This window comes from Rattus rattus, chromosome 16 (assembly GCF_011064425.1).
Source record: "Rattus rattus isolate New Zealand chromosome 16, Rrattus_CSIRO_v1, whole genome shotgun sequence".
Lineage (NCBI taxonomy): Eukaryota > Metazoa > Chordata > Mammalia > Rodentia > Muridae > Rattus > Rattus rattus.
The window spans coordinates 13,931,121-13,950,305 of record NC_046169.1 but is presented as its reverse complement, the minus strand read 5'-3'; the positions used below and the strand labels follow the sequence as shown (position 1 = coordinate 13,950,305).

The 19,185-nt window shown below is 50.8% G+C and overlaps 1 protein-coding gene across 1 annotated transcript; it reads left to right on the top strand.

The window, feature by feature from the left end:
• The first annotated feature begins 1,552 nt into the window (after positions 1 to 1,552).
• On the top strand, positions 1,553 to 19,033 carry Get4 (guided entry of tail-anchored proteins factor 4). The gene is made up of 9 exons (XM_032886707.1): positions 1,553 to 1,999; positions 11,184 to 11,262; positions 11,700 to 11,781; positions 12,334 to 12,483; positions 14,392 to 14,530; positions 15,760 to 15,900; positions 15,982 to 16,057; positions 16,177 to 16,249; positions 17,958 to 19,033. Exons 1-9 carry the CDS (start codon positions 1,836 to 1,838, stop codon positions 18,044 to 18,046), a joined length of 993 nt encoding a protein of 330 aa, XP_032742598.1. The 5' UTR covers positions 1,553 to 1,835; the 3' UTR covers positions 18,047 to 19,033.
• The last annotated feature ends 152 nt before the right edge of the window (positions 19,034 to 19,185 follow it).

Genomic DNA, 19,185 nt, shown 5'->3' with positions numbered 1-19,185 from the left:
AGTGCTCATCTTTAATCCCAGCACTCAGGAGGCAAAGGCAGGTGGATCGCTGTGAGTTCAAGACCAGACTAGTCTACGTAGCAAGTTTCAGAACACCCAGCCAGAGCAACATAACAGACCCTATCTAAGAGGGGAAATTTTTTTCAAAAAGAATTTATGATAAACTACTATGCTGTCCCATCCAGACAGCATGAACCACTCAGCCCTTTGTCACTAGGTGTCTGCATCATCAGGTAGACTGACCTGGCATTGTATTATATTGTGCCCAAGTGGTCCTTATGTGGCAGTACCCACAGAGCATCATCCGTATTCACAGAAGGGTGAGCATGGTATTGTCAGTGTTGGGAACAAGCAAAAGACATTTAATCTTAAGTACTGGCATCTTGTTTTCAGACTCCATATAATTATAGCAAGAAACTAAATTCAAGGTCCTAGGCCCTAGGGGAGCTGGGGACTTCCCATAGCTTAACAGCTTCTTTTCTAAGGAAATCGGTGTCTGAGTCTAGACACCTCAAGGACATCTTCATCTTGCTGGCATGTTTCCAGGCCTAGGAACCAGCCTATCCTGATCCAATGGAAACTCCGGTGTTCAAACCCTTATGTCAGATTATGATTAGTCAATGCTACAGCTCCCCCAGCTCCCCCGTACTCTGTAGTTACACTCAGCATAAAGCTGTACAACGTCCCTTCAGGATTGTAGTTCAGCTCCATCTGTTCTGCAGCCCTGGTCAATCAGTAGCTGCTTCATTACCCACATTGACCTGCTGTTTGAGTTATGTTGGGTTTATGTTGGATTTAAGCGGACCCCACAAGAGCTCATGTTTACAGACTTCTTAATCTGTTACCATGCTTTGGGCATGTACAAGGGTATGGCGCAGAAAATGCTAGTCCAGCTGGACTGGGTGCAGGCATAGAAATCTATGATAGGGAAGTTGAGGCAGAGAATCACAAGTTAAAGGGCCAGCTTAAGTAACATAGACCCTATCTCAAAGTAAAATGAAGGCTTGTGTAGCTGTTACTGGACAAAAATAGACACCCTGCACTTGATCTCCAGCATCCAAAACCCATTTTTTTAAGGATCTGTGTAGGGGTCTGTAACCTGAGTCTTGGATGCTGTCAGATGACAACTCTGATCATGGCCAGCACCCATCCCCGCTTCCCGCACCACCCCACCCCTCGCTGTCACCTGCTCCATCCACAACCGGGTCTTACAGGAGACATCACAGGTTCTAACCTGAGCATACTGCCCTGTGCCGGATGTCACTAAAGACTACTACGGCCTGGAGGGACACTCCCCGTGCAGGTGTACGGGAAGCCAAACGTCCTAAAATGTGTCTGGTTCATCTATGTGCTCAGGGTAATTTCAGGGGGCGTGAGAATTAGACACCTCATCGCTGCGTTTTTTGCCCCAGTTTACTTGCGCAGGCTACGTGGCTGGTTACGTGGTGCAGTGACGACTCTCCCCAGATCAGCGTGTAGTCCCTCCCAAGACTTCGGCCCGCCCACTCGCGTAGGGCTACCTCGGCCACGCCCATTCTCGCAGGACAACTAGCAAGTTCCTCCCGGGACGCGCCGTAGCCTGAGAACCCCACCCCGTGGGCTTTTCCTGGCTAGTGCTAGCAGGGTCCTTTGCAGACCCTTCAGGGGCGTGGCCTCGGGCGGCTAAGGCGATCCTGCTGGGCTCCGCCCCGATCACGTGCGGCCCGCGGCGCGCCCGCCCTCACGCGGTTCCTCGCGGCCACCGTAGAAGGAGTGCGGCAGCCGCAGGGACGGAAGCCGCGAGGCGCCGCCGACCGCGCCTGCGACAGCGTCAGCTCTGCGCGGAACGCCGGCCCATGGCGGCGGCGGCGGCGGCGGCGGCGATGGCAGAGCAGGAGGGCGCCCGCAACGGCGCCCGAAACCGTGGTGGCGTCCAGCGCGTGGAGGGCAAGCTGCGTGCCAGCGTCGAAAAGGGCGACTACTACGAGGCGCACCAGATGTACCGGACCCTCTTCTTCAGGTGGGCGCGGGTGGCGGCTTAGAACCAAGGCCCCGCCTCCGCTGTTGTTCATTGGCTGCGCCGCGGCGCCCCGCATCCTCATTGGTTCGTGCGGCTGCCTGTCGCGGATCGGGAGCGGGGGCGGCGGGCTTGTACTACTCGGCAGGGCCTCCCCTTCTCTGCCTGGTTTCCCCCTCCTCCTCTCTCGGCCTCGCCTTTCTAGGTCCCTACCTTACTATCTGAGCTGCCCTTCCCCTGTCCTTCCTTCCTTCCTTTTCCCAGGCCTCCTTCCCCAGCTAACTTCTTCTCAGGCCTTCTCTTCCCTGGGCCCAGTTTTATTACTAACCTCTCTACTCTTTCCTAGGCCTCCTCCCTCTTATAGGCCTCTCTTCCCGCCATTCCTACTCTATCCCACCCTCTTCCTCCCCTGGCCTCCCTCTCCCTGGAGGCTTCCGCTGGTTGTCCGGTCCTCTTATCAGAGTAGTTTCTTCTGGTCCTCCTTTCTGTAGCCAGTGATTGGAGTGGCACAGCAGGCTTAAGTGTGGTCAGATGCTGACACCGTGGGCCAGCCTGTGGCCATCTGTAGGGTTGCTTCCAGGTTCCTGCGTGTGTGCATCTGTCTGCTGATACTGCTGATGTGGTCTAATTCCCACTTAGACCTTTATTCCTGACTGCAGGACCGCAGCATTTCTGCTTCGTGTCCGTAGTGTGGGTTTGGCCGCTCCGCCCCTCAGACCTACCTTGTTTTAGGCCAGTTTTAGGCCTTCAGTAAGATGAGTAAAAAGTGGTTATCTTGTGACTACAGAGAGGTACAATGCCAGTAGCTCATTTTCATCAGCCCATCACTGTCACCTAGGGCCCACGTGCACTGTGGAACTCCTACAGTCACTCTCTCTCTCTCTAGCTTGATCCTGGCATGGTGTGTTCTGTGAGCTGCATGACAGTCGATGGCACGGTACACAGTGGCCTCATTGCCTTAAAGCCCTGTGCAGGGCTGAGAATCATATCAGTGCACTGGGAACCTTCTGGCTTATGGGTGATACTCGTTTACATTTGAGGACAATTCCCACTTCCCCACATTCCCAGAGTGGGCTTGGCAAGTAGCCAGGTGGACATAGGAGGGAGGGACATGTGGTTAAGACTGCCTCATGTGGTTGTTACCAAGCCATCAGGGAGCAGCCCTGCAGTATTTCCCCCCATAGCACTGCTCAGTTCAGGGGTTTGACAAGTGTGGGTTGAGCCTTGGTTTCAAAGACTTAACATTTGCTTTACCACTGGGCAGCCTGGATCAGGAGCAGGGGTTTAGTCGCCATCAATTTATGGAAACATTAGTCCTTCCTCTTAATCACAGGTTACCTGAAGGGCAGGCTCGGTGTGGAATTTTTCTGTATAGTAAACTAGACACAATAAATACAAACCAGTCTGGCCACATCTGGTTTTATCACAGTGTCCCTAGTGGCTTGCTTTTTTAAACTAATTGTATTGTTCGGCACTTGCTTTATCCTTTAGTTAAAATCAGTAGCCAAGCGTGGCGGCCCACACCTTTAATCCCAGCACTAAGGAGGTAGAAGCAAGTGATCTCCAAGTTGGAAGGCAGCCTGGTCTACAAAGTGAGGCCCAGGACAGCCAAGGCAGAGAAAGCCTGTCTTTTAAAAAAATAAAGTTAAGTTTTACATGTAGAAGTGACTATATAATGATTGATAAAGTAACTGGTTTTAGTTTCTAATTTTTATTTATTTATTTATTTATTTTGTCCTGCCCAGGACATCTCACGTGCTAGGCGAGGGACATTCCTCTTTTTTTTTCCCCCCACTTAAAATTTTGAGGCAGTGTGCCTTCAACCCAACCCCGGGCAGACCTAGAATTCTTGATCATACAGGTCCAACTTCCTAAGTATCGAGGATGACAAGCCTGTGACATGGCCAGCAGAGTGGTTAGTTTTTCTTGTGAGTTGAGCGGTCTGTCGCTGAACGGGATCAACCAATTGGCCCTAGCAGTTTTTGAAGGAAGAAACAAAGGATCAGACACAGCTTTGAACTACAAGGGCTCCTCTGTGTGGCAGGCCAGTCACTTGTCTATACTTCTGCAACACTAGGCGCAGATCCTGGCGTCTTATGTTTTTGCTTTGTTTTACTGGAACTCACTCTGCAAACCATGCTGGCCTCAAGTTCAGATTTGCCTGCTTCTGCCTCTCTACTGCTGACATTAAAAGCATGTGCCGCTGCCACTCGGCTCATTTTTTGATTTAATCAACAAAAGTGAATCTCTGAGAATAAATATGTCCTCCTTTGGAGTCAGCCCTGCTGTGACTGAGGACGTTCTTGTTGGTGTTGTGTGGCCAGAGGAGTTCCCTTGGTCAGGGTGAACTAGGGATAGTGATGGGCAAGCTCTGCTTCTTAACTGTTAGAGGTCACGTGTTATCCATGTTATCAGCATACAGAAACTGGCATCAAGAGGACTGTGTGTGCTCCAAGGACACAGCATTGTACTGTGGCCCAGAACTTGTTACAGAACTTAAACAGCTTCTCTCAACACTTTAGGATGAGAGAAACTGAAGCCCCGTTTTGCAGCTGCCTCACCACTGCTACTGCAGGGACCCAGGAATTCCTGTAGAGCTCCACATGAGCTCAGGGTCATCCCATGGGGTAGGACTGCTAGAAACATCAGAATGCTCAAAGGCACTGGTTTTTAAACCTGCGTGTCTTTGCACACACATGTGAATGTCAGAACAACTTGCAGGAGTCATTTTTCTTCTCTCATCATTTCGGGTTGAACTCAGTCCATCAGTTTTGGTGGCAGCCACCCTTACCTACTAAAGCTGCATGTCTTCCCAGCCCTGGTTTTTCAACTTCTTTGACTTCATAAGTGGTGTTTATATGTATTTATTTACAGTGAATATTTGCATACATTTCTTTTACTTTGGTGATGCTAAAAATGCCCATGGTCATGACCCCTGACGCTCTCTCTGTACTGATATCCCCGGGCAGCTTGTCTGTTGTTCAGCACAATTCTTTTTAGTTTGGGTGGCTCTCCATCTGTGTGACTTTCTAGTTCGCTCAACAATATGTTGTAAATCTGACCCACATTTATAGAGTATTCTGCCCTATGAATGTGTCACAACCCCATTTTAACCTCAGCCCTCCTAGCCTGTATGGAGGAGAAGGGGCCAAGTAACCCACAATGATGGGGCCTATGTGACCTCAGAGCCCCTGGCCTAGCCATAGTCCTGTTGTAGCAGTCTTCCTCATCCCCACATATCTCTGCCAGGAGGAGGAAGGGGCTTTGCAGGCTGCTATTTGTCTTTCCTGGGGTCACTCAGCACCACCATGTTGTCCTCCAGAACCCCAGTGTTGGTTGCTATGTACTTACAGGAATATAGGTGAGGGGTTATATATGAGAGCAAAAATGATTGAAAGACCAAATAGCATCACCAAAAGCCTACCCTGGCATTGGTGGCAGGTGTCAGAAGCTGGGGACCTGGAGCCCACTGCACGGTCTGCAGGCAGCTCAACAGGCTAGAGAGTTCCCTTCCCAGCTCAATTGCTCTGGGCCTCTTGCAGCCGGCTGGGTTTGTCCAAGAGTCTCAACACTCCTTAATATTTGTAGTACGTGGGGAGGGAGGGACCTAGTAAAGCTGGTGGGATCCAGAATCTTCTTGAATCTATGAAGTTGTTTTCTTCTTGAGTTTAAGGAGCTTCCCAGCAGGTTGGAAAGTTTCACCTCCCTCAGAATATCCTGTTTTACTCCCTTTTAACAACCTATGTGCTAGGAGCTTCCTCGAAGGATGGGATGTTTTATCTCACAGGAAAGTGCTCTACAACACGTTCTTCCTGGGACCTGTTTCAATCGCTCTTGTGACAAAACCTTACTTGTCCAAATCACATTAAGAAATGTTTAAAGAGAAAACCTACTCTGTGTGCTGTGACACCATAGTCTGGGGTCTCAGGCCACCAGGTCATGGTAGAGTGTCCCGTGGCCTTGGATCTGTGTGCTGGCTGAGCATGTTAGACCAGCCCCTATTCCTCCCTTTCCACTGTAGGCGTGTGCATGTGTGTGTGTGCGTGCATGGAGGCCAGAGGTTGACTTTCAGTTACTTCATCAGTTGCTTGCTTTTTTTTTTTTTTTTTTTTTTTTTTTTTGAGGCAGAATCTCAGTGAACCTAGTACTCGCCATTGCAGCTGGGCTGATAGCCCAGCAAGCCCAGCATGTCCAGCATTGGGGTTACAAGTACACACAAGCACACCAGTTGTTGTTTTTAAGTCTATTTATTTTGTGTGGTTCTTTGTCTGCATGAACATTTGTGCATCACATGTGCTTAGTGCCCACAGAGCTAGAAGAGGGTATCAGACCCTGTGGAACTGGAATTGCAGATGACTGTAAGTGACATTTGAGGTTACTGGAACCCACATCAGCTAGTGCTCTTAACCACTGAGCCATGTCTTCAGCCCCACACTCAGGTTTTATATGGGTGCTGGAGATGGGAACTCAGGTCTCCACACTTGCTTAGCTTGCACTGAGCCCATAGGCTAGCTTCTGTGCAGGTCCAATTTCCTCTCTTCAGCCAGACAGCATGGATCTTGTAGTCTGGGTTGGCCTCAAACTCTGTGTAATCAAAGATGACCTTAACTTCTGCTCTCCCGGCCTATCCCTCCTGCGTGCCCAGATTACAGGTATGTACAGTCGTACCCATTTCTTTGTTGTGCTAAGGATGGAACCTGGGCCTCTGTGCATGCTAAGGAAGCACTCTGCTGAGCTCTCTTCACAGACTTCCACCACCCAGTGTTAGGGTGACAGGTAGGACTCAGTGTACCCAGCCAGTAAGAGCAAAGTCAGCTGGAGCCTTGGCATGACCTTCCCTTGTGGAATAGATTAGATGTTGTTGTGAGTCTCTTTGGGGCCAGCAGGGCTTGTTCCCCCACCAAGCAAAACTACCACTGTGCGTAGAAGGGGATTTTGAGTGTCACCACAGGGCCTTGTGCGTGGAGCTGAGTACGGAGGAAGGCTCACTACCCTCATCTGTCCCATGGCCTTGGGATACATAGCCTGCTTAGTCACCCAGGAAAGATCACCCTCTCGCCCCACCCCCATTCCTCAGCTCCAGGAATTTTGTGATGAGAAATGTGTCGTCATTGTTGCCTGGAACTTTTAACTTTAAAGCTGTCTTTGACCTGGCGACAGGTGATTTCAGTAGGTGGGGCATGGTCAGTGGGAGGTTGTGATCTCAAGAATTTGTTATGTTTTTGAAGAAATACTTCTTTTTGTTTCAATGAGCATTTGTCTTGCTAAACCTCAGATAAAAGCACTTGGGAGACTAATGTCCTGTACAAGCCACCCTAGACTATTGACTGTTGCTATGAATAGTACCAGTGGTCTCTGTTCATGCAGATAGCAACACAAGGTCTTTGCCTTTGAGTACAGCACTTGCTTTCCTGGACTGCCCTTCTGCAGTGCCTGTATTACATGACCTTTCTTGGGGAGATACGAATAGACATCTTTTCACCCAGTAGGGTACCAACAGACCAAAGTTAAGGAGTCCATAGTCTAGCTTAGTGAACCGTGTAGTTTACTTCTAGGAGCATGAGGGAGATTAGCGGAGCAGTATAGGCAGTGACCCCTCCACCACGCAGGAGATAGAGTGTATGCCATACCTTTCTGCTGCTTTAGAGTCTCTGTCAACTCCCTCTTCAGCAGTGCCTCCTGAGGCTTGGGGGATTTTCCTCTAGGTGTAACTGGTTAGGTGTTGTGTCACTATGCCACAACAGTCCATCTGAGAAGCTTGATCTGTTATAAGGCTCTGCACTGCATTACCCATATGACCAGTTGATGGGCCAGCAGCAGTAATCTGTGAGAGAAATACAGATGTTTCATTTGGCAGGCACAGTCTTTCCATGTTACAAAACATTAACATAGTCCTCCCATATGGGCCTATGACCTTGTTGGTTAGGAACTTTTGCCCAGGTAAGAGTTTTGAAAGGTTGTACATCCCACCAGAAAGAGGTTGGTCACACCCTTAACACCATGCCACTGTTGTGCCCCTGGGTACGTTTTCCCTGGTTGTTGGTACTATGGCCTGCAGGGTTTAAACCTTTCAGGACAGTCAGTAACAGTTCTTCCCCAGCAGCCTCAGCTCTCTCTGCCACTATAGAAGTCTGTAAGTGGGGAAAGAGCGTTCAGTTGGGTTCCAGCCTTACTCTTCCATGTGCTGCAGCCAAAGCGTGTGGTCTCTTTGGCCATAGCAACTTTACTGGTTCTAGTATGTAGACTTTATGGTTTATGAGACTTCCCTGGCCAAAAACGTAACAGAAGTAGTTCACATCTGGAGTGCAGTTTCCACTTGACAATTCTACTGCTTCTGCTTTACCATTCAGTCAGGCTGCCTTTGTTTACAATCCTTAATTTCTATTTCTCTCCTCTCAAATTCACAGAGATCCGCCTGCCTCTGCCTCCCAAATGCCTGGATTAAAGCCCTGCACCACCATGCCTGGCCTAATTTCTTTGTTTCTTCTTCTAGATTCTTTTATACATCTGCAAAATACTTAAAGAGTTAGCAGTCTATAGTAAACCTTTTTAGAGTGAGCGGACAGGTTCTCTGGATGTGCATAGTCATCCGTTCCAAATAACCTCCACAGTCTTGAGCAGATAAGAAGGTCCTTAAAAAGAGCTGTAGCCATCCCAGACCAGCAGACAGCACCCCCACCCCCCCAGCACCCACCCTCAGGAGGCCATTTTCCATGAACCATCTGACCTCATCCTGGATTGCTGCTGCTGCAGGCCTGCTGTGCGGCTCTGTTCCTGGTGTTCTGCCGAGCAGGCTTGCACCGCTTGCCTTGGCTCAGGCCCAAGGGAGGCAGGAACTCCCTGGCTTGCATCTGGACCTGGCTCCTTGTTTCTGACAGGCTCCAGACCACCACTGCTGAAAGGGCCCCCAGTCTGAGCAAACAATCTTGATCCCAGAGTGGTTTGTGCTGGGGCAGTAACTGCGCACCCTTTCTTACCTGCACTGTCTTAGCAGTGATGTTTGTGGACTGTTGCTTGGGTTTTAAAGCCTCTGAGATGCTTACAGGCACAGCACTTGACTCTATTCCTGTTCTTCCCCAGTAATTCTGGATCCAAATAGATGTCGCCATATTTGCCTTCACGTAGCTGGGCGCATCCTTTGGTTGTCTTCATTTTTTCACCCCTCTTTGATTGCCATTTTATAAACCTGGTTTACATGTCTTTCAGGTCTTTAGAACTTCTCCTACCGCATAAAGGTTACACATACATCTTGTGTTGGAGCTAGCAAAGCCCTGTCCCAGTCCATGGTCCCTGCTTAGTCAGCCTTTCCCAACTGTCCTGTGAACACACTTCTGTCTGACAGCGCTTTTCTCATGTGCAGCGTCCCCAGTGATGCTTGCCTTTTCTCTGCACTACTCCAGTCTCTGATAGTCATGGGGACCTCTTCAAGCAACAACCCAAGTATCCCTCATGGCTTTATGAGCCAGTATTCCAGGGCTGATGTCCCTCAGGTTGATTTTCCTCAGGTTGTGTGATCTCTGTCTCAAGCAGTGGTGGAGAATTACATTACCGAGATTCTTCACTTCCATTGCACTCAGGATCTATGGCTGACACAGGCCCTCTGACTATGTGTTCAAAAGTCTTTCCCAATCAAGCAGTTCAGATGCTGAGTGTTCTCTGCTTGTCATAGTTTCTTTCTTGGCTCATCTGCTTGTTGAATCATGGACTTTCCCTTTTAAAGGCTGGACTTGTGGGGTCTCTTCTGTAATTTCTTCCATGTTCTCTTCCTCCCTCTCTTGGTTTCTTCCCATGGATTTCCAAGTTTTTGTGTCTCACTCTCATCCTCACTTTTTCTCTACTTTCCTGCCAAGTGCTAGGGAAACATCCTATGTCTTTTCCCACAATAAGGGCTATGTACCTGATACTACAGCCTGTTCATTCATACATCCATGCTACATTCAAGGACCGTGATAATTCTCTAGTCCATCAGTAGTTTGAATGACATCCCATACCAAGTAGATGATGGCCACCCAGTGATTCCACCTAGGAATGCTTCACTTTCTGATAGCTTGGCTGTAGTTGCATGTCCTATGTCACCCATGGCCAGGAACATGCACCCACCTTCAACAAGGAGATATTCCATTCCATCCCACATGGGAAAAGGAAACCATATTGGAGAGGTTTCATCCTCACGTGGATCACTACCCATGTTTAGCCATGCAACCACTCTTCCTTGACTCATTGGTCTGTCAGTTCTTGTGTGACTCTTTCTGCAGAAACATGAACAAATATCTGTTCATTCCAGATAGGTCACTGCCAACAGACCAATGAAATGATTGAACCCATATTTATCTTGCTGAGCCATGGGACTTACAAAACCATGGATGACTTAAAGGCAGCTGCATCATCGGAGTTTCCTGGATAGCTTTTGACTTGCGGGTGATGCCTTCTCCCCACCAATTGTTACCGTTTGTGTAACCTTGAGGAGAGGCAATGTGAGGTTTGTAAGTTTTAGGAGCTACCTAACTAAGCCTTGTGTGTTTACTCCTCCAGGGCTAAGGAGCCTTTTATACCCTTAAGAGCTATCTATTCTGGTAATGTCACCTCATCCCCAAGGTCTGAACTGAGTGCCGCTTGCACTATTAATGCTTTTGTATAGTCATCTTAAACTCCAGCTTTGTCCATGGGGTCTTGGCTGCTTTCTTGGGTGATGGGAGTGAGGCCCCGTACTGGCCTGTTCTTCAGGAGATGGTGCAGTATACAGGTTTGTGGAGGGTGCTGATTGAAGTTGGGCAAGTTAGGCCTGGGCAGAGTTGCTACAGTCACCATTATTATCATCTCCAAGGATCGATCTTCTCTTGTCCCTGCATGTAGACTGATCCTTCTGTTTTGAAATAGATAGTGCCCATCTCCCTTGCCCCAACGTGCAAGTTGCACTGGCTTCTCCCCTGGGTTATTGATTGGGCCTGGATTGGTGGGGCCTGTGTCCTCAGAACCTTCCATACAGCTGCTATTTAGAGTAGCTGGCTGGGGCAGGGCATACTCAGAAACATTACTCCAATAAGTTTTACCTAGACATTTGTAGCCACCCCAGGGAGGGCCAGCAGGCATAAACAAACAGGCACCTTCTGAAGGCATCTGCGTGGCACATGGCTGGGTTTCCCGTTCATTCACTCATGGCTGGATTTTCCTTCCTCCCTATCTGCAGGTACATGTCTCAGAGCAAGCATGCAGAGGCCCGGGAGCTCATGTACTCAGGGGCTCTGCTCTTCTTCAGTCATGGCCAGGTAAGCAGTGCTGTGACGGGAAGAGACACTGGGGGGAGTCCCATGTCAAGCTGTCCTGCGCTCTGGCCACCAGTGGCATAGGGTCTTTTTTTTTTTTTTTTTTCTTTTTTCTTTTTTTTTTTTTTTTTTTTTCAGCTGGGGACCGAACCCAGGGCCTTGCGCTTGCTAGGCAAGCGCTCTACCACTGAGCTAAATCCCCAACCCCGTGGCATAGGGTCTTAATCTCCATGGCTGTTGCTGGAGCCCTAGGCTTGGCTCCGTATGCTTGCCAGTTGCCAGTGAACCTGCTGCATTGTTCACTGGCAAGGCAGTATCCCGAGCTGTGTGTTTGCAGGCTGCCATCTACAGAGCATGCAGCCACCTGTTTTACCTGAACTCTTGTGCAGGACTGGGGGCCCTGTTGTTAACCATGGTTTTGTATGTTGGTTGTTCTGCAGCAGAACAGTGCAGCTGACCTGTCCATGCTGGTCCTCGAATCCCTGGAAAAGGCTGAGGTGGACGTAGCTGACGAGCTTTTGGGTGAGGACTCTATGCTGCGCAGTGCCTGTTTACATGGCTGCTGTGACTGGTCTCCAGCCCCACTCGGTGGGAGTGGGGGCAGGTTTTGCACTTCAACACTGATGATGTCATGGGATGGTCATACGGCCTTGGCCCGTGAGCTCATGAACACAAACTATGGACCTGTTAGCAGTTGGTCCCACTGAACCAGCATGTGGCTTCTAGAACCTTTCTTGCAAACTGCCCTGCTGGTCTCACAGAGGAGGAAGCTGCTCTCAGCTGGAGCCATCCTGTTGCTTCCAGCCTGCTCCCAAAGAGCTGCCTCCCAAGGGCAGTGGGCAAGCCAGCCAGGGGAGGTCCCAGACCTGTGCAGTGCAAGTGGGATATCCAGCAGCTCTCCAGTGGCTTCTGGTCCTTCTTTTGAAGTTACATAATTGGGGAAGTGTAGTTTGGGAAGGTTGAGATGGGTCTGACTATTGTAGCCCAGGCTACCTCTTTATAGAGTGCTTGAGTTTGTTGACGTGTGACACCTCATATGTCCCTTTTGTAAGGGTCTGATTGTGTCATTTGCAGAAAATCTGGCTAAAGTGTTCAGTTTGATGGATCCAAATTCTCCTGAGAGGGTGGCTTTTGTGTCCAGAGCCCTGAAGTGGTCCAGTGGAGGTTCTGGGAAACTGGGCCATCCTCGGCTCCACCAGCTGCTGGCCCTCACGCTGTGGAAAGGTGGGTATGGGGTCCCATCGAGCCAGCAGCTGAATCCTCTCTGTGTCTGCCTGCTGATAAGTCGGGAGAGCCTGTCTTTCAACATTTCCGCTTTGGTCAGATCCTCCACAGGTCATACAGGTCCCTGGGTCATGGCACTGTGTCCTTTCCAGTCTCTGTCCTGGTTCTCCTACTTGGTCACCTGCTTCTCTTTCCACAGCTTCCCATTTCCCCCTCCTCCTCCCTCAGTGTACCCCCACCTTCGCCGGCTCCCTGCGTGTAGTCCTCATGTTTCTCTCAGGTTTGGGGTGAGCTCTGTTAGGTTATTTAGCCAAGGGGTGAGTATATTGCAGGTGTGCCTACTTTTCTCGGCCCTTGAGTTGTCTTGGGCACAAAGACAGATGCTTGGTGAATGTCTGCTGGGACTTGAACAGCTCCTACTCAGTGGCATTCCCGAGGAAACCGGTGTGGAGCTGTACCCTGTGCGAGTGGTACTCCTCTCTCCTAGTGGGCGGGCCGTGCCTGATGGAGCATAGGTGAGAGAGAGAAGGCACTGCTTGGAGAGGCACAGTGACCTGTGGGACATAAAAACACTTTCCTTCATGCCTCAGGCATTTCAGAGGGAGTGTTATCCAGAATTGAGTATGGACTTGTTCTGAGCCAGACCAGCTGCCTCCCTGTGCTGGCCATAGCCATGGCAATCAGAGGCTGTACCTAGTCTGTCAGGAATCGCCCAGAGGTACACCTTCATTGCAAATGTGCTGGGACAGACTTCCTTACATCCTATGGCCTTAGTGAGTCTTTTCTTTTCTTCCTGGGCACTGTGCACTCTGCCTTCACCCCAGAGCCACAGTGAGAACAACCGGGACTCTGTAGATTGAAAGATCAGAAAGTTCAGGAAACCCCCAACCCCCAGTGTGTACCTCAGAACTCTGCCTTTCTCTTGAGGGCTGTCTGTCCTTCAGCTTAGAGCGTACTGTCTGTGACTCATGGGCCAGGCCTTCACACAGCCATGCCTGGTCCTTAGTCTGGAGACATCCAGTCGGCATGTTGGTGCTGCTGGCAGGGAGTCTCGGATTCACTCACAAGCAGAGTCTGAGAGATTGTAGTGCTGCTTCCCTGGGGTGGGTAAGGGGCTGAGTCCAGACCACAGCCATTCCAGGGACCATGACTACCTAGGGAAAGCGGTTTCCAAATACTTGCTCAAGACTCAGTAGCCCAGGCTAGACTACAATTCATTTCTTAAAGTGCCCTTCCCCGTGGGACAAGAACATGCAGGGCTAGGAACAAGGGTCTGCTTTATTACCTCTCTCTTTCTCAGGCACCCAGAAGCCTTGGGAAGAAAGTCTTTGTGGGTGGTCAGGGCTGGGGGCCTGAGTCGCTGGTGTTAGAGGCTTCTTTCCTTCTTGCTGTCAAGGCTCCACGTGTAGAAGGGACCCAGGTTCCTCTGGATGGGTGGGTACTCAGGATTCCAGGCATGTTCTATGGATAGGGTTTTGGTGTAAGTGCTAGGGAGGTGTCTACACTTTGACATAGCAGGCTTTGGTGATCTGCACTGTGTTCAAAGGAGCCTCCCTCAGCCTGGACACTGGGTAGTTGGAAGGTCAGAAGAAGTAACTTGCTGGCGGGGCCAGCTCACATACACAAGTGTTAGGTAGACATAGCAGTCCACATACTTAACACAGAAGAAAAGGAAGAAGAAAGGCGTGACCATGTCCACTGAGTTTGGTGTTTGTTCTCTGAGCACAAGGAAGCCGGTGACAGGCTAGTGGACCCCAGCTGTGCAGATGGCTGGCTTCTTCAAGGGTTATTGACCTAGCGCAGGCAGTGGCTGCATCCAGGCAAATGGGCAGGAGTGGGGCAGGAGAGTGGGGGCTCTGTGCACCCTGTGCTCACATGTGCCCATCTGCAGATTCTTTCCCTCCACAGAGCAAAACTACTGTGAATCTCGGTATCACTTTCTGCACTCCACTGATGGCGAGGGCTGTGCCAACATGCTGGTCGAGTACTCTACTGCCCGAGGCTTCCGAAGTGAGGTGGACATGTTTGTGGCTCAGGCTGTGCTACAGTAAGTGTCCTTGAGGACTTTGTGGGGCCTTTGTGCAGCTCACAGCCTGGAGCAGAGAAGCCTTGAGAGGCCACTTTCTCTTAGACTACACAGTGCTAGAGTGGACTGTGTATGTGCCTATCAGCCAGTCCTTTCTCTGAAACACGTGTCCACCATTGCGCTCACCCTGCCTAGGAGGCTGCACCTTGTGTTTGCCCATCCTCGTTTGAGGATTGAGGCACAGTCATAGCTGGTGGAATGGTTCAACCCCACCTGCCTGCAGCCGGAAGGCACTTGTGTTTGTTTTTAAACCCGGGTATTTTCAATTACATTTTAATTTAATTTCGTGTATGCATAGTGGGAGCTGCAGGGACATATGCCGTGCTGTGCACACACAAAGGTCAGAGGACAACTTGCTGGAGTCCTTGCCCTCAACCATGTTGGTCTTGGGATTGAGCTCATCAGCAGGCTTGATGGCAAATACCTCACCTACTGAGCTGTCTCATTTGCCTCCTCAGGCCTTAGCCTCCCCATCCTAAGGAACAGTGCTTGCTGTGGGGACTCAACATTTTATTTACTCTGAGACAAGTTCTCACTGTAAAGCCCAGGCTGACCTCAGACGTCCTTCTCCTGCTTGAGCCGTCTGAGTGCTAGAATTGCAGGCATAGACCACCACAGCCAGTTGTGATTTTAAAAGGAATTCTGTAATGCCTCAAGCCCACCAGCCTGGCTCTGGGCATGTACTGCAGCGGTTGTCTCCTCACTGGAGGACTATGGGCCATTCTTTTTTTCTTGACAGATTTGGTACTTGCTGGGGTAGTATCTTGGGCAGAGGCCAAGGCTGCCCAGACCCCAGCACAGCCTGAGAGTCCCAGCCGCCTGCACCTTGTGTTTCTATGACAGAGGCAGGCGGGTGTGGAAAAAGCAGAGGCCCACGTTGAGAAGTGAGCACCCACCTAGCCCCCGTTTCCTGTTGACCTCTGTTGACCTCAGCAGGTCAGGTCTCCTGAGACATAATCCCTTCATTAGTGTGCAAAAGGACTCATGTCCCGTGAGGGCAGCCCCAGGACTCACCCTGGCCTCCCACTTGCCCTACAGTCAGTCCATTAGGCCTGTGGAGACACCAGGTCTCCAGACAGAGCTGTCGCTGCTGTCAGGTGAGGTCTTGTGTGTTGTTTTGTCCTCTTGTGGGTATCTGTGGAAACCCGATCTGCCTGTGGGATTCACTCATTGGATATTCTCATGTGCAGGTTTCTCTGTTTGAAAAATAAGAACAGTGCACTAGTGGTCTTTACGACGTACACACAGAAGCACCCATCCATCGAGGATGGGCCGCCCTTCGTCCAACCCCTGCTCAATTTCATCTGGTTTCTGCTGCTGGCTGTGGATGGGTGAGTCTATTGTCTGGGTGATGGGTGTGTGTCTACAAGGCCACAACTCTCACTGGGAATTATCCCTGGCTCTTGTTGCAGTGGCAAGCTGGCTGTGTTCACAGTGCTGTGCGAGCAGTACCAGCCGTCCCTGCGGAGGGACCCCATGTACAACGAGGTGAGGCTCTTGCTCTTGGCTGAGGCTCCCCACCTGGGCAGCAGGAGGAGGAGGGAGCAGGCAGCCCCAGCTGGGCTGTGCAGCCGGGCACTGCTCACCCACTGTCCTGCCTCTTACAGTACCTCGACAGGATCGGACAACTCTTCTTCGGTGTGCCGCCAAAGCAGACATCCTCCTATGGAGGCTTGCTAGGTAAGCCATGCGGTCTGGTCCCCAGCAGGCCTTTCTGCCGTGTTCCCAGGTTGCCTGAGTGGACCTGCTGTTGAAGTCTGTGTGTGACTCTGCAGATTAGGCTGTTCACTGGGTACCACTCTGCTCTGAACTCCAAATACAAGCCCCTTCCACCAAGGCAGGGCCACTCCGGTGTAGTCCTCTGCATTTGAAATGCCTAATTTTCTTTTTTCCTCTGGTGCTGGAGACTCAGGTCCTTGGCCCCCATTTTCTTTACCACTGTCCTGCATCCTCTCCCCAGCCCTTCCTATTCAGAGTCCAGAATGCTGTCTCTACTGCTAGCAGGGGTAACTACAGGCACAGTGTATGGCATGAACCCTTGCGCCATTACCTTTTAGAGTGTGGAGCTTCCATGCATGTGGTTGAAGACAAACACCGTGTTGTGGAAGGAAGTACAGCTGGGTGTGGCCATGAACAAGTCCACCGAGGCCCTCTGGGCGCTGGCTGTGCCTAGTAACGTGGTATAGACTGTGACAGTGTTTCTCTAGTTTGTTGTTGATAGTTTGTTTTAAACAGGGTGTCATCATATAGACCAGGCTGGCCTTGAGTTCAGGAAAGTACTTCTGCCTCACCTCTCAGTGCTGGGATTGAAGGTGTAAGCCACCATGCCCCTCTGCTGTGGTTTTGTTTGTTTTTTTTGTTTTTTTTTTTTTTCGGAACTGGGGACCGAACCCAGGGCCTTGTGCTTGCCAGGCAAGCGCTCTACCGCTGAGCTAAATCCCCAACCCCTGGTTTTGTTTGTTTTGAGACAAGATCACTCCCTACCTGTAACTTGTATAAGTTTCAAACTCACTTCGCTCCTCCCACCTCCACCCTCTAAGTGATCATGATGTGAGCCTGCGCACTGGGCTTTTCTTCTCACCTTCATCTGTCTTGAGCCTGTTGCCTGGGGAGGGCATGGACAGGGTTCAGCTGTCTCCATGAGCTTCTAGTAGAACACTTCTGCTTTCTCCTGTCTGAGACCTCAGTGGCCTGAGCTTCTCTGAGGGATCTGCATTCCCGGAAGCATACACTCATATCTCAGTTGGAGTAGCAGTCCAGGGTTGTCAGAATGTGTGTTTGTCCATCCCACAGAGCTTTAGAACCAGCAGCTCCCCTCCCCCGTGCCCCCAGAAATGCTACTGTAGTACTCAAGGGGCCACGGGAATGTACAGGCATAGGAGTATGTACATCCCCACACCCAAGCACAACACCTCTGGCTCTGCCGCTCTCAGGGAGAGAGGACTTTGGGGTCAGGATTGGTGTGTGTGGTCACTATAAGTTCCAAGCATTTGAGCTGTGCACCCGGGAGGCAGTCGTGAGCAGGTATGGCCTTAAGGCTCTGGTCCGCATGCTGTGCAGCCTTCTCCAATCTCCATGGGACTTGGGCTATTTCTTCATCATTACCAGATTCCCAGTTCGTGAAGGTTTGGGGTTTGTCATTCCTAGTGTGGCCTTCAAGACCCATTGCCACTGAGCCTCTTGGCTCTTTTCCTGCAAAGCATGCCACCCAGCTCCTCTGGGAAAGCAGAGCCTTCCAGGGGAGCACTATCTGGGCATTGACCACACAGGGCTGGGTGTATCTTTGTCTAGGGTGGTGACCTGGGTAGTGGGCTCCTGCAGGAGGCTGGGCTTCCAGGGCAGCACCGCCTCTGTGTATTAACCGTCACTGGCCGGTATCTTCTTCTAGGGAACCTGCTGAGCAGCCTCATGGGCTCCTCAGAGCAGGAAGAAGGGGAAGAGAGCCAGGATGACAGCAGCCCCATTGAGCTGGACTGAAGCTGCCTGGCCAGCATGGGATGTCCATGGCCAGCACCGCTGGGACGGATTCAGTGCCAGGCTGGGCACGAGGCCCCTTACCAGTGGGCTCCTGCTCTGTGGCTGAAGGGGCCGCCTATGCAGAGTCTGTCCCTATTTATGTATGGTGGTTGAGGGCTGTGTGGCCAGGACCAAGAGCAAGGCCCAGCTCCTGCTGGGCAACCGTGTTCCTTTAGATCACCCACAATAAAGCGCAGGCCTTGCTGCAGCACCCCGCTGCCATCCTTGTCTCTGGTTCCTTGGGGAGGGCTGCAGGGTGACATAGCAGCCTGGCGTCAGTGACTGGTAACCCTTCTCCTGTGTCCAGTGCAGCCATGGCATGCCAGAGGAGTGGTGGCTGCTGCTGTGAGCCACGTAGGAGCCTGAGTCCTGCAGAGGAGAGCAGCTTTCTTGTTTGTTTGATTTTTGTTTGGACACAGTTTGTTTGTTTTGCAATCATGGTGTGCTTCCCAGGGACAGAGCGTGAGCTGTGGTGACTAGGCTCCTTGGAGGTCACAAACAGCTGGCCAGGGTCACGTCCCTTGGTCCATGGGGCTGTGGCCCCTACTGTATCTATGGACTCCTCCATTCAAGCTGCAGCCCTGCTGGTCCCTTGAGCTCCATGCTGCTGCTCTGGCGAGGTTTTTAAAGGGTGCCGTAGGTTTTCACGTCCTTCATGTTGCAGTATTTATTTTTACTGGGTGAGGGATTTTCAACTTAACGTTTTAGGACTTAACCAAATAACCAGTCCTTGAGTAAGCAACCCCGTTACCACAGATAATATCCACGCTACCAATCTGATTATAAAGGGAGACACTTTATTTTTTCACAATTAAATAAGAATTGTAGATTAATACACCTCTATCTTGCATGGGAAGGAGGGAAATATGCGTTATTTACTGTAAAAAAATGGAATTTAAAGGAAGGCTTGTGTCACCTTTTGACTATAAATAAATCCTTTCTACTGGACTTTGCAGTAGTCCTTTCTGGGGGAGCTCTGGGGGGCATGGGGCTGGCTTCGGGCTTTGGCATTCAGCCGCCACCTCAGGTGCAGAGGCCTCGGGCAGGGTGGGAGTGGCTGTGTGTCCAGGCTGGACCTGACAAGCTGGAGAGGAAGCACA

Bases quoted from the DNA above. Each gene is read 5' to 3' on its own strand.
- Get4 (XM_032886707.1), top strand. From the start codon at position 1,836: ATGGCGGCGGCGGCGGCGGCGGCGGCGATGGCAGAGCAGGAGGGCGCC. The intron at 11,782-12,333 runs GTGAGGACTCTA...TGTCATTTGCAG, and splicing joins CGTAGCTGACGAGCTTTTGG to AAAATCTGGCTAAAGTGTTC. The intron at 15,901-15,981 runs GTGAGTCTATTG...CTCTTGTTGCAG, and splicing joins CTGCTGCTGGCTGTGGATGG to TGGCAAGCTGGCTGTGTTCA.